Source organism: Pteropus medius, unplaced genomic scaffold (assembly GCF_902729225.1).
Source record: "Pteropus medius unplaced genomic scaffold, Ma_sr-lr_union100, whole genome shotgun sequence".
Classification (NCBI taxonomy): Eukaryota; Metazoa; Chordata; class Mammalia; order Chiroptera; family Pteropodidae; genus Pteropus; species Pteropus medius.
This window is the reverse complement of record NW_024346667.1, coordinates 5,993,049-6,007,169: the sequence shown is the minus strand read 5'-3', so window position 1 is coordinate 6,007,169 and position 14,121 is coordinate 5,993,049. Positions and strand designations below refer to the sequence as shown.

Below are 14,121 nucleotides of genomic sequence, written 5' to 3'. Positions count from 1 at the left end.
TATCCATCTTGAAGGCACAGTGACTTATTTTGAAATGCACATCTGATTATCATTCCCTGCCACTTCCTCCTCCATCTTTTTATTACTTTCCATTGCTTCTAGGGTGGAAATGAAACTCCTTAACAATGCTTAACTTAGCCCTCTAGCCTCATCTTTTACCATGTTCTGCTTAATTCTCCTCTTCACCAAGCTGACCTTCTTTTGGTCCTTTGTACTTGTCTTGCTCCTTGCCATTACAGGCCTTTCCTCACATATGCTTTTCTCCTTGTCTGGACCACTCTTTCTTTACTTTTACCGCACTTGTTAGCTCCTAGCCATCCTTCGTACCTGAACTGAGGTTTTGCTTCCTTAGAGAATACTTTTAATCTCCCAGAGTAGGTAGTAGCATCATACATTTACAACAGTTGCCATTTACATTTATTTGCGATCGTGGGATTATTTTTTTCTTCCACTGCCTCCGAAACGCTGTGAAGATGAGGACCACATCTTTTTTTTTTTTTTGGCTCATTATTGAATCCCTAAGACCTAGCTGAATGCCTCACACCTAAATATTGATTGAATTACAAAGTTGATGTTATTAAAGATTTCAGTTCATGGATTTTTGCAATATAGGATTTTTAATATTAATATTTATAAATACAGTAGTTAAAATAATAGTAGTTAAACTTCCAGTTATACTCTTTTCCCAAGTACATGAAAACATTTTAATGATATAATTTTATATTATTAATTATTGAAAATAATAATTATAAAATATAACATAGTATTCTTAGATTATTTTTTAATAAACTCATATTTTAAAACAATATTGGATTTGCAGAATTATTACAGAGATAGCATAGAGATTCTTGTATATCCCTCTATTATTAACGTATTATGTTGGTGTGGTACATTTGTCACAATTCATGAATTGATATTCATACATTATTATTAATTAACATGTGTTCAGATTGCCTCAGTTTTCTCCTGATGTTTATATTTCTAGGATCCCATCCAGGATTTAGTTGTCATGTGTCCTCTTAGTTTCCTATATGCCTTGTTTTTGATGACATATTTATAGTTTTGAGGATTATTGGTCAGGTATTTTGTAGACTGTCCCTCAATTGGGATTTGTCAGATGGTTTTCTCATGATGAAACTGGACAATGTGTTTTTGGGAGGAAGACCACAGAGGTAAAGTGCCATTCTCATCATATCAAAAGTAAATACTGTCAGTATGCCTTACCACTGTTGATGTTGACCTTCATGGCTTGAGATAGTGTTCGTCAGGTGTATGCATTGTAAAGTTATCTTTTTCCCCTCCTATTTTTTCACACTGTACATTTTAGAAGAAAGTCACTATGAGAGGCACACACTTAAGGAGTGAGAAGTTATGTTCCACCTCCTTAACAGTGGAGAATATTTTGACTTCTGCAAGGAAGATTTGCCTCTTGCCTGCCAGTTATTAATTTATTCAGTCATTTATATATATATCAATAGCGACTCATGGATATTTATTTTACACTTTGAGTTAAAATACTTTACTTATTTTGTTGGTCAGATTGTTTCATCTTTCACCATTGGGAGCTCTTTCAGTTGATTCCTATATTCCTTTGACATATCCCCATCCTTGTGAGTTTTTTATTGTTGTTTTATTTTTTTTAAGCACCTTCTTACTTTCTGGCACTACAAGATGGTCCAGGCTCATCTTGTATATTTCCTGCCCCAGTCCTAGAATCTGCCAGTTCTCCAAGGAGTGCTGGTTCCTTTTATTGAAGATTAGTATTAGAAACCAAGATCTGGGTATATGTGCTTATTATTGCTGTGGTTGCTTCTAGGAAGTATAAACTAACTCATGAATGTACATATCTACAAATATTTCGATATCTATCTATTTATATTAAGCTTTATTCTTAGATTATTTACCCTGAGCTTTTTCTATTGAAAAAAATTACCCGTGAGTATTGAAGTGTTTGTTTTAGATAGTTTTGGGAATTTAGTAACAGAATTAAAGTAACTCTCCAATTCTCTTGGTTCGCTTCACTGCTCATGTCCTTAAATTTAGGTAGCCATCTATGAAGAATGAGGCCACAGTACACTGAATAATTCAGAGTTTATTTACAGCTAGTTTTCTTTTGGGGAGTAATTTAGTTTTTAGAGTCTTATCATTTTACTTCTCATTAGTTTCTCTGTAACACAAACTGGTGGGGAAAATAAAAAGATTTCTTCAGTTAATGATGGTGGGGATGGGAATAGGTAAATATCTGTTAGGTTGATTTTTAAATTGTTTCCTATTACTACATATAATTGAGAATTATGTGTGTTTTGCTAAAGCTTTCTACTTTTGAATTATCTAGACTAATGTGTTTATCATAATGAGCAACCTGAACTCAATATATCACTATTTAAAAGGACTTATAGGTGTCTAGCAAAATAGCTTTTGCAGATACCAGGTAGTTGTTGACATAAAGACAGAAGCATAATGTAAATGATTCTTTATTATCTTATTTCTTTTTATTTGGTTATTCTACTTATGAAACGAAATGTAATGTACTTTGAACTTACTGTTTTGCAAACCATTTTCAGTTCAATATCATTTGCATTGGACAGCAGGGAGAAAGGCTTTCCTATTTAAAGACAACTACCGTCATAAAAAACAAAATTATTTTAAGTTTTAACTAAACCTGAAAACTTCTGTATTTTGGGTATCATTTTTCAAATCGAAACATATATAGTTACTTAATGTAGTCACTGTGTGTTTTAACTCTAGATATTTTATCGTAAACAAGTCAGTTCAACTTGAAAATTAATATTGAATTGTAAAATTAAAACAAATCTTACCAGTCTCTTCCTGTTTATTCATGAGTGAGAAAAGATAGACATATTCCAATGGAATGAAAGAAATAGAGCCACTTTCTTTAATCTTTAGCCTGCTAACCAGTATCTAATATCAATGATGTAACAGTCTAAAGAAACTAAGCAAGTTCAGCTCAAAGCAAGCCCAAGTTTTGCTACCTTTTGCCTAAAGATTTCTTTATTTACTGCGTTGGCATTGTCCTTGACAGTCAGAACTCCTTGGTCCCATATATCATATTTATGATGCTTCTCCAGCTTTTTTACTGAAGTACCCCAGAAAGAATAACCCTTCAGATATTTCTTTGGAAATTCATATATTTCATCAAAAAATTCAAGTTATTTCTTAGAAGACATATGTGTATCATTTTATTTAAGTTAATTTTGCTTTAGATTCCATAATACCATGCTTATTTTAATAAGGGAGTGTAAATTGTCATTCCAGTATGATGTACTGTGTTTATCCTATTTATGTCTGACCTGTTTATATCTGCCTTCAGGTGCCTTGAGCATACCATTTCAGACCCTCTGTGATATGTGGGTCCCTTAATTTGAAAAACTCATGATTTCTGTTCATCAAAGTTAATCCCATACCTAGATCTTTTAGTATTAAACTTCTGAGTCTTTAACTCATTGGCATCATGGAGACTAAATACAATTTGTTTTCTAGTACTCATGGAGCGATATGTTTCTCTTATGTTCCAAGATCCTGGCAAATCGAGTACCTCTTGCCTTCTTTTCCCTGGGTCCTAGGAAGATCCTGAATGCATTTAAGAGTTGTGGGGTATAGAATACTCCTTCATTAAATTATGGTTAAAGTTCTTATATAGTTTCCCTTTGGGTAGATCTAGTCTGTTCAGTTTGTAGAAATGAGAATGTAATTTTGATCATAAAATAAAAACAGCTCCAAACAGTAGGATGAATTATAAACTTCAGGTGATATTATTTATTACTTATGCATTTTTTTATAAGTGCTAATTAGTAATTCACTTTATAGGTCGTTGGTTCTTGCACTCATCAGTCAAGGAATACCTCCGGCTGATTTAAGGTAGAGTCTCAGAGATGACTTAAGGGTTTTTGGCCTCCTATATAAACCCACCTGAATGGCCTGACCATTAGTGGTAGTTTGTAATAGTAATTTATCATTCTGTTTTGAAGACAGTTTTTTAAAGATAACTGTGAATTTATGCAAAGATCAGAAAACATTTTAAACAGCACAAATAACAAGTCATTAACTTTTTAAATCTTGTCATTACTCATGTATGTTATCAAAGTTAAAAACAACAAACTTTTAAAAAATAAATGTAAAAAGGTCAGAGCCTTTAAAGAATGAGTGAAACACAAATTTAGTACTTATCTCTGTAATTCTCAGAAATTTGATTCTGTATTTCTCTGTCTGCTAGGGATTACTTGATCTTTTCTTGATCTGGATGATGATGATACATTTTCCTAAGTGGTGGTACTGTTTAATCCAGGGGAGCAGATGATAACTCCTATTTCACAAGAAAGTAGAAAACAGCAAAAATGAACTGTCTTAACTTTCTTCCGTTTTCCATTCCACTCTTCGCTCTCCATGGTTCCTTCCTCCTTTCATTCTTTCCTCAGTATAGAAGATTGCCTCCTTCTGATGTGTCCTTCTCAGTGTTGTGTATCAGTGGGATTATGACATCATATGTCTTCCTACTGGTGATTACTATCACTTAGTTAAGCTGGCTCTGTTGCATTTCTTCACTGTGAGCTGTGATTATCTTTACTTACTATCTTTCTCTTTCTAGTAGCTAAGTACTTTGTGGGAGATGCTTGGAGATTATGTAAATCCTACTTGTCCTCAAACTTTAACCTCTAATTTTAGTGTTCATCAGTAGATCTTGGCTGCAACATTTATTACTGTGATGTTTGCCTGATGGTGATGCTCTTTGCCTCTTTTTATGTTTCGTAATTGAGATTTTGTTGTGAAGCAGAATTGTCTCTTTACTCTCATTTACTTGATTATTTATATCAGTATGGGCTCATTAATATTTGCTTTATTTTATGGGTTTAAATCCAGTACTATCATTTATTTTGTTGCTCAATTTGTTTCAGCCTTGGCTATTAGGGACTCCTTTATGTTGACTCCTGTGTTCTTTTGACAAGCTCCCCCCCTTTTTTTTTTTGAAATTTTCCTTCCTTTTTGACACAAGAAAATGTTCCAGACTCATCTTGTATTTCTCTGCCTCAGCTTTACAATCAACTGTTTCTCCTTAAGTGGTGGTTCCTTTGATTGGAGAATGGTGTTTAGAGACCAGGATCTGAGCATTATTGCTGGGTATCACTTCTTCTAGGCCCTCTCAATGAACAAAGCTGGGAAACCTGTACATACCCATACATATATGTGTGTATGTAATACACACACGCATGCACACACTAAAAACCATGAGTTTAAACTGATTAACTGATTCCAGTCTGGCACCATAGATTTTATTTTAGCATTTCTTCTTTTTTTGTTTATAACAGTGAAAAACCTAGTTCTCAGTATCTACATTCTATTTATTTATTTGTTCAGTTCTATTATACACATGATGTAATTTCAGAATTATTAATCCATACCCCTATAGAAAACACTTTTACTAACTAGATTAACAGCATTTCTGTGCAGTTCTTTTCGTCTTAAGCCTTATGGTGTCTAGTCAAGATACTCTTTTCTCCTTCCCTTCCCCTCTCCCACCCCCGCCCTTATTTCTCCCTCGTTTCCCCCTTCTCCCCTTGCCTCCCCTTTCCCCTTTCCTTCCCAGGGTTATTCATTTATAATACAAGTAGATTTATTTATTGGTGATTTGATACCATTTTGAATTTCCCTTAAATTCTAGTTGGTTTTAATTATTAACATTTTTTTTTAATGAAGGCTATGTGAAAATTACTATGATGCTGAGAGTCAGAATTATTTAAAAATATATATTTAGAGAAGTATCACTCCCTCCTTATCCCCGCCTTTTTCTACTTCCTTTCTACCTGTCCCCTGTAGTTAACCTATCTCCTTAGTTTCTGGTTTATCCTTCTTGTATTTCTCTTGTTCCAGTGAGGGAAAATGTGTAATTTCATATATCTCCTTTGTTTTTCCATGAAGGTAGCATACCCATAGATGTTTTTGTCTTTTTTACTTAACAGTATGTCCTGGAAATCATTCCATGTCCAGAGAGATCTTCCTCATTTTTTTTTTTAATAGTTGCATAGTACTTCATTATTTGGATGTACCATAGTTTATTCAGTCACTTTCCTATATGAAGACATTTAAACCGTTTTCAATATTTTACAATTATCAAGGCTACACTGTGTATATATTTTTATATTGTTGGAGGTTTATTTCCAGGATAGATTCCTAGAAATGGGATTGCTGGGTTCAAAGGTAAGTGCATATGTGATTTGTTAGGCATGACCAAAGTTTCCTCCAGAATAGTTGTACCAGTTTGAATTCCCATCAACAGCATACGAGAGTGCCTGTTTTTTCACATCCTCATTAACAGGATGTTTTGTTATATTAAATTTTTTTTGCCAGTCTGTTTTTTTGCCAGTATATCAGTGTTGTTTTAACTTGGATTTTTCTAATTGTGAGTGAATTTGAGCATTTTTTATATTTTGGATTGCCATTTTAATGCCTTTTTGTTATTGTCTGTTTATGTCTTCTTTCTTTTTTTTTTTTTTTAAACTTTCTGGTTTTGTTCTTTTTTCCCTTTGCTTTTAAGAGTTTGTTATATATTAGGGATATGAGCCCATTATGGCATATATTGTGAATATTTTTCCTAGCTTATTAGTTTTCTTTCTTCTTTGTAGTGTTCATGTTGTACAGTTTTTAAACATTCTTATTCAGTCAAATTTATCAAAATTTTTAATTGTCTTTGGATTCCTAGAATTAGAAAGCCTTTCTACACATCAAGTTTAAAGCGCAGTTCAATCCATGTTTTCTTTTACATGGTTTTCTTTTTAAATCTAGATTTCTAATCCATTTGGAGTTTGTTCTTGTGTATGGTGTGAGATATTACTAGTATTAGGTATTCAAAAAACATCTAGTCATTTGACTTCAATGTAAATTAACTTCTTAATATATTTCTCTTTATTCTAATGAACTAGAACAGCTCTTAACTAAATTATTTAATGTGTGCTTAACACATTTTACTTTTAGGTATGTCTGACTGCAGCAATGATACTACTACTCTTGATGCGTCTAAACCAGCCACAGAAGAGGTCAAGTCTAATTCTGAGGTGATTGGGTGGTATTTTTACTGTGATTTGAAGTCAGCTCATCTCAATCAAAGTTTTAGACCGTACAAATTGAGTGAGTCTAAACATGTGCTATTCTAAGTAAACTCTTTTACGTACATAGACACAGGAAAGGAGTAGGAGGAGAGAGACTCCTTCATAACAGGAAGTAAGTTACCATTTGCCTTTCCACATAAAAATGATCATAAAAGTTGGGGTCACGCTATAGTTTATAGTTTAAATATGAATTGAGGTTTCTTTTGAAATAATAGTGGTAATGGATTCACATTTGATCTCATATACTCCCATATGCTCTCTCTACAGTTAGGTGTGCATCAGATCCAAGTGTAGAGTTTTTTTGTTCGTTTGTTTTTAATACCGAGTTCTGGACTTCACTTCAGACTCACTGAATCTACAGTGATAAACACGGGGCCATGTGCATTTTTTTTTCTTTTTGGAAGTTCTGCAGGTAATTTTAATATAGACCACGTAAGAACCATGTTGTAGTTCATTAGAATAAAGAGAAATATATTTAGAAGTTAATTTGATATTGAATCAAGCCACCAGATGTTTTTTGAATACTGAAAACTAGTAATACCTCTCATATTTATAATGCTTAAAGATTTACAAAGTAACACTTTCATGTTGGCCCACCTTGGTCCTTAGAACAATTTGGTGTAATTCAGTTAGGTAAATAGAACAACTATTATAGTCTCCATTTGTCAAATATATTTAACTTTTGGAGAGGTAGTAACCGACTTTTAGGAATTGGCAAGGCCGGAACTCCAGTTGCAATGTTTCTGAACCAGTTTGCCATCTGTGTATCTAGCACAATGCTAGACACAGTATTTCCTCAATCAAGCCAAGACACTGTGAGTCTGTGCAACAAGCTTTAATAGAGGATTTAGATAACATTCTTAGTCCAAAGGACAAAGATGGGTTCTGTTGGGGAAAACATTGTACTATCTGTGGAGGATTCAGGATTCTTTGTGATTTAAAATAGTTTGGCTGTTTACCATTTATCAAAGCAGTGTTATAGTTATATTCAGTTCTGAGAAACTAGGGAATTATGTATCTTAACTCATGGATTTGATTTTGTATGGTTAGATCTCTGAATCTATACTGTTGAGAGATGATCAGAGGAAGTTTGTGCATGCGAACTAAAGTAAATACTGGCAGCCCAGCCAATGATGGGATTCATAATAATAAATGAAAGTATGCTCTTTATGGTTTACCACTGTGGGTTTTGTATATGTGAATGTCACTCAGAAAGATGCTAAACTAGAAGCTTCCTGCTCAATAGAGAATTAAGCCTGGATGGAAACCACTGCCATGTAATTGATTGTTCAAATTTGTCTATAAATTAATAATAAAATCTGTGTTAGGTATTCCCTGTGTTTTTAGCCATAACTAAATGTGCAGTGTCTATAGGAATATTGTAATTTTTTTAAAAGACCAAGCATGTCAGTATAATATGAATTTATGCTCAAATATAAAAGCATATGAGTTTACAGTTAACCAGAGTAGGCTTTAGAACTATTTTGTGATTTTAAAATTCCCCATTTATTAGTATTCTACTAACTTAAATCTGCTTTTTTCAAAATCCATAATGTAAACATTTGGGGATCAAATTTACTTACAAGAATTCTTTTAATATTACAGCTCTATATGTATTATGGCTATTCTCTGAATTTAAATGTTCTATATATCAGCATTTTCAGTAATTCAGATTAATCTTAGTAGAGCTTGGCACATACTCGTGGTCAATTTGATGAATGAATGAATTCTCACTCTACTAGTGTAAGTGATATGAGTTTGGTTTCTTAGGAATAGAATATAATAACTTGAGTGATAGTTTTCATTTCTTTAAAAAGCAAAACAAAACATTAGAAACTCCAGCATTTTAAATTGAGCCAACCCTGAACAAGAAAAATTCATTTAGGTTTTTTAAGGTGAATTGCCTTGCTCATGATCACTTAGCTAGTTCATTGCAGAACCTAGGGTGATGTTTCCATTAAAATGTCTATCTCATCAGTAACTGTGAAAATGCTTTCTTCTTCTGCATGTGTGTTTTTTTAAAAGACATAAAGTTTTATTGTTGTTCTTTTTGAATTAAAAAAGAAGAAAACATGAGCTTGGCTTGCTTTGTACTCTGGTCCAGTCTTGACAGGAAAAGATAAAGGTAGATTTTGTTCTTTACATTTTTAGTATTCAAACTTTATACCTCGAAATGTGTTTAAACTGCTTCTTCTATGTCTGTAGAAGAAATAATAGCCTAATAGGCACCATTCACTGAGAGCCTATTAGGGGCCAGGCACCGTACTGGGATTTATATATATTATCCCATTTAATGCTACACTAACCCTTTTGCAGTTGAGGTTTTCTTTTCTTCCTCATTTTACAGGTTAGGCAACAGAGACCTGGAAGGGGTAACATGAGGAAAAGAACTGTGATTTGAACCCAAAGGAAATGGAAAATAAGAGTAAATTTAAGAAACTAATTAGGAAAAAAATTATTTAAAGGTAGGAGCAAGAAGTTTGAAAAACAGGCAAAAAAAATTGTATTTTTAAAAACAAAAATGGAAAGAAAGCACAGTGTTCGTGTTAGGTATTTATTAGGGTTTCTTCGGATTATTAACTGAATTCTTCTTTTCTGTCTGCTCTTTAATGTAGTAACACCAATACATATACCAGTTTCTAATATCCAAGAAAAATATACAGATATTCACATTCTTCTTTTATGGAAGTAACTCAGAGGTCTAAAAAGTATCCTGCACTCAAGATGCATGTTGATTAATTGAGGAAATTTTTTAATAAGTAAAATGTAGAAGAATAATGCCTTTATAGAGTGGTACAGATGAAGAATTATAGCAATTCAGAGGAATATCAGCCAGGAATATCAGTGAAGGTGGCATTTAAGCTGAGTCTTATAGATTGGGTAGAATTGAGTATGTGAGTGATGATGGTCACTGCTTGAACAAAGGCATAGAGAAAGAAATTGAGAGATATGTTAAGTGTGAGTAGTGAAGTTTGATTTAATAGGATATCTGAAGAAGTATAATGGAAAGAAGATAATTCAGGTCATATAAGGATTTTGAGTGTCAGGAGGAGTTGGCTTATGTTGTAAACACTTTGGAGGGAGACAGACATGTTAAATATGTACATAAATTATGTACATATATGATATGTAGGTGAGGTTAATAATCTCTTTTTATTAAATGAGGAAATTGAAGCTTAGGGAAGTAAGTGACTTCTATAAAGTTATGAAAAAGGGCAGAGCTTAAATCCATTTCTCCTGATACCTCGATTCTCTTGAGATTTCATACAGTAGGCTTTATTCACCTAATACTTTTGAATCATGTTGAATTAATGCTTTGTAATAAATATATTAACCATTTTTTCAAGGTCATTTTTACTGATACAGAAGAGAATTTTAAAGACTATTTGAATTATGAGTTTAATAGGTTTACTTTCTCTTTTTGTAGGCAAACAAAAACTAAGTCATTTGATCTGACACAGAAAGCATTTGTGTTTTTTGGTATTGGAACAAAATGTGGCCTCTGTTGACATGGGTAATTAGTTCACTAAGCCCTGCAGCCTTCATAAGTCTGAAGCCATCACTGTAACAATTAGAGCTGAATTTGCGGCTTTGCTTCTTTCAGTTTACTTTCTTCACTGCTGTTTTGTCTAGAATTGTCTGAATTTAGAATTTAGTCCTTTAAATGAGAAGAAAAAATAACTACTACTTGATAGCAGAACAAAAATACTACTGAATATATGTAGCCAGTGAAATATTTCACTGTATTTTTAAACAAATTTTCAAGTAACTTTTTTAAATGGTATATTTATAAAAGTTAGAAAAACCTTAAGTTTGTTATTATTATGCCACTTTATTTTCACTTGCTCAGTGATAGATTAAAAGGACAATGTTAAACGTGTGTTTTAGAAGATATAATGCCTTGTACAGTTCCAGAAATCTACTTAAGGCCAAGACAGATTATTTTATATCCTTTCTAAAAGTTTCTACCTTGTTTCTAAGCATTTTAGAAATTAGATTTTCCCATTAATAATATTTCTGGCATGCCTTCTCTTGCATTATTAAGATAAATTTTTAATCTTTGGATAAATTTTTGTTAATGTTGCACAATGAACATCCACGGATGTTCATTCACCTGTAAGTGCTGACTGTCAGATATAAAGTCTTTTTTAATGTTATGGCAAGGTATATTTTCAGGATTTGAAAAACATAAGTAGTGCCAGGAAAAATTACATGAGCTCTTTTTTTTTAGCCTAGGTCTTGGGCAGCTACAGAAAAAGCTATAAGCTGAGAGTTGAATTGACGGGGAGAAGAGTTACTGTGCATTCTGAAGATGTAGATGAAGTTAAGCATTTGGTCACCTAGTTAGGGGAGAGTATGGTATGAGAAGCGGTTGGAGAGGTAAGTAGGGGTCAGATTGTAAGCAGTTTTAGAGCCATGTTATAGCTATTGTAGGATTGAGAAACTTTGCTTGGTTATCTGATATTTTGAGCTTCTATGTAATAAGACACAGACTCTGCCTTTTCCCAGCCTCATTATGTGGAGACTTTCCCCAGCATTGGAAGGGGGCTGTGGCTGGGCAGCCAAAAGAACAAGGCATGCATATACAGTACTTGGCTAAAGCCTGACTCGGCGAGCTAAAAAGAGGCAATCCTGTTTTGTTGTTTCAAAAGATCTAGGATGAGGGACACTGAATCTGAGGAACAGAGAGATTTTTTTAATGCTCTTCCATTCTTTAGGTATTCTCTTAGAGGCAAGTGCTTGTGATTTAAGACAGGAAATATGTGTCTGTAAAGAACTGCAGTAATTTTTATAGTGAGAGTGTGTTGGTCTAAAGTATTTTTGTCATAGAGACGTATTTTTGGAAAATGACAAACTTCATTAGGTTTCAGAGCTGCAAGTCAGTCCCTCCTTGTGAGTGAAAACTGTGATCAGGGCCATACACCTTCCCACTCCCATCAGACTAGTGTGGTCGCTGTGGTGGATTTGGGGCTTGCAGAAAAAACTAGATCTTCTGCCATTAAAGATGATAGAATAGAATTTTATCCTTTAAGAAAAAAAAATCAACAGTTTATTGATTGGTGAAATTTACGTAGGGTAAAATGCACCCACTTAAAATATACAGTCTGATGAGTTTTGACAAATGTATAAACTTGGGAAACGATCGTCACAATCAAGATACAGAATGTTTCCATCATCCTAAAGTTTCTTGTGCTCCTTTGCCCTCAGTCCTCCCCTCCCCCATCTGTCTCCCCAAGAAACAGCTGATGTGTCATGATATGTTGGATTTGTATGTTCTAGAGTTCTGTATAACTGGAATCATATGGTATGTACTCTTTTGTGTCTGGCTTTTTTAGCTCAGTGTAATGTTTTAAGATTAAGCAATAGTTGTTGCGTACATCAATCATTACTTTTTATGGCTGGGGAATATTTCATTATATGTATATACCACAGTTCTTTTATCCATTGCCCTGTTGATGGATATTTTTAATTTTTTTTTTTTTTAGTTTTAGGCTCTTAAGGATAAAGCTGCCATGAATACATTTATATAAGTCTCTTAAGGACATTTGTTTTAATTTCTCTGTTGAGTGCTTAGGTATAGAATGGCTGAGTCATATAGTCAAATGTATATTTACTTTTATAAGAAATTGTAAACAGTTCTCCAAAGTGAAGTACTTTTACATGCCCTCCAGCAGTGTATTTAAGTTCCAGTTACTTTTACCAGCACTTGGTATTGTCAGTCTTTTGAAGCTTCAGCCAGTATTGTGGCTTTATAGTTGTACCTTTTGTGGTTTTAAATGTCATTTTCTTGATGATTAGTGATATTGAACACTTTTTCTCTCTTACCATTCATATGTTTTCTTTTGTGAAGTATATGTTAAAATTTTGGCCATTTTTTATTTGGGTTGTTTGTCTTTTGAATTGTAAGATTTACTTATATATTTGGACTACCAGTCATTTGTCAAATACATTCTTATATTACATCTATTTTTTCTCAGTCTGTGGCTTGCCTTTTCATTTTTTTAATCTAAGAAATGTTTGCTTACTCCAGAGTCATTATTCAGTCTACTGAATAAGCCAATCAAAGGCAGTCTTTATTTCTCTGTACAGTGATTTTGATCACTAGCATTTTTTTTTTTTGGTTCTTTCTTAATATTTCTATACCTCTGCTTTACATCGTCCATCTGTTCATGCATGCTGTCTACTTTATCTTTTATAGCTCTTAGCATATTAATCATAGTTATTTTAAATTCCTAGTCTCATCATTTCAACATCCTTGCCATGTCTGGCTGTGATACTTGTTATTTGTCTTCAAATTGTGGTGGGTTGTTTTGTTTTGCTGCCTCTTTGTAGACCTGGTAATTTTTCTTGATAGCCAGACATAGTATACTGGGTAAAAGGAACTATTGTAAATAGGCCTTTAGCCATGGGATGGTGAGGTGTGGAAGGAGGGAAGCATTCTGTAGTCCGTGATTAGGTCTCAGTCTTTAGTGAGCCTGTGCCTCTGACTGTGAACTTCACTAGTGTTTCTGTTTTTTTTCTCCACCCGCTCTTAGGTTTGTCAGGATGGCCAAAGTGTGTTAGATTTGGGTATCTTTCTGAAGTCAGTTAGGCACAGATTGTACCCACGCAGGTTAGGTTCTGGTTTCTCCTGAGGGTAGTCTTTGTTAAGGAGAACAGAGTGCTCTGGTGTATTTCAGAATGGTTTCATTTCTCCTCCCCTGCTGGAAGGATGAGGGGATTTTTCTCCAGTATTTACTGTGCTAACCTAGTCCAGCTCCTGGAGGTAAAACTCATAACATTGTGGTGTCCTCCTTATTCTCCCTGGAGTTTTTAACTCTCCGAGTCGTCTGTCTACACTGAGCCTCCAACAGTTCAGTTATGTTTCAGGTTTCCCTGATCCCCGCACTGGTTCCTGAGGCGTTTTCACTCTGAGAAGCCATGACTCCCTGTATTCACATGTCTGTCTCTCTAACTTTGGGGGCAGCAGTTTGCCCCCGTATCCTCCCCTTGTTCAAGA

General features: G+C 33.9%; 1 protein-coding gene across 7 annotated transcripts in view; it reads left to right on the top strand.

Annotated features, from left to right (window-relative positions):
- The window catches only part of ARFIP1 (ARF interacting protein 1), an 81,737-nt gene that overhangs the window by 6,330 nt on the left and 61,286 nt on the right, over positions 1-14,121 (top strand). For 2 of the 7 annotated variants that reach the window (XM_039875941.1, XM_039875945.1), the window contains exon 2: positions 6,988-7,067. The exons of 4 other annotated variants lie outside the window; for them this stretch is intronic. In XM_039875941.1, coding sequence (XP_039731875.1) covers positions 6,990-7,067 — 78 coding nt within the window. In that variant the 5' untranslated portion in view covers positions 6,988-6,989. Of the gene's footprint in view, positions 1-6,987; positions 7,068-7,511; positions 7,534-14,121 lie in introns of those variants that run through there. One more of the 7 variants, XM_039875943.1, reaches the window with a different exon arrangement.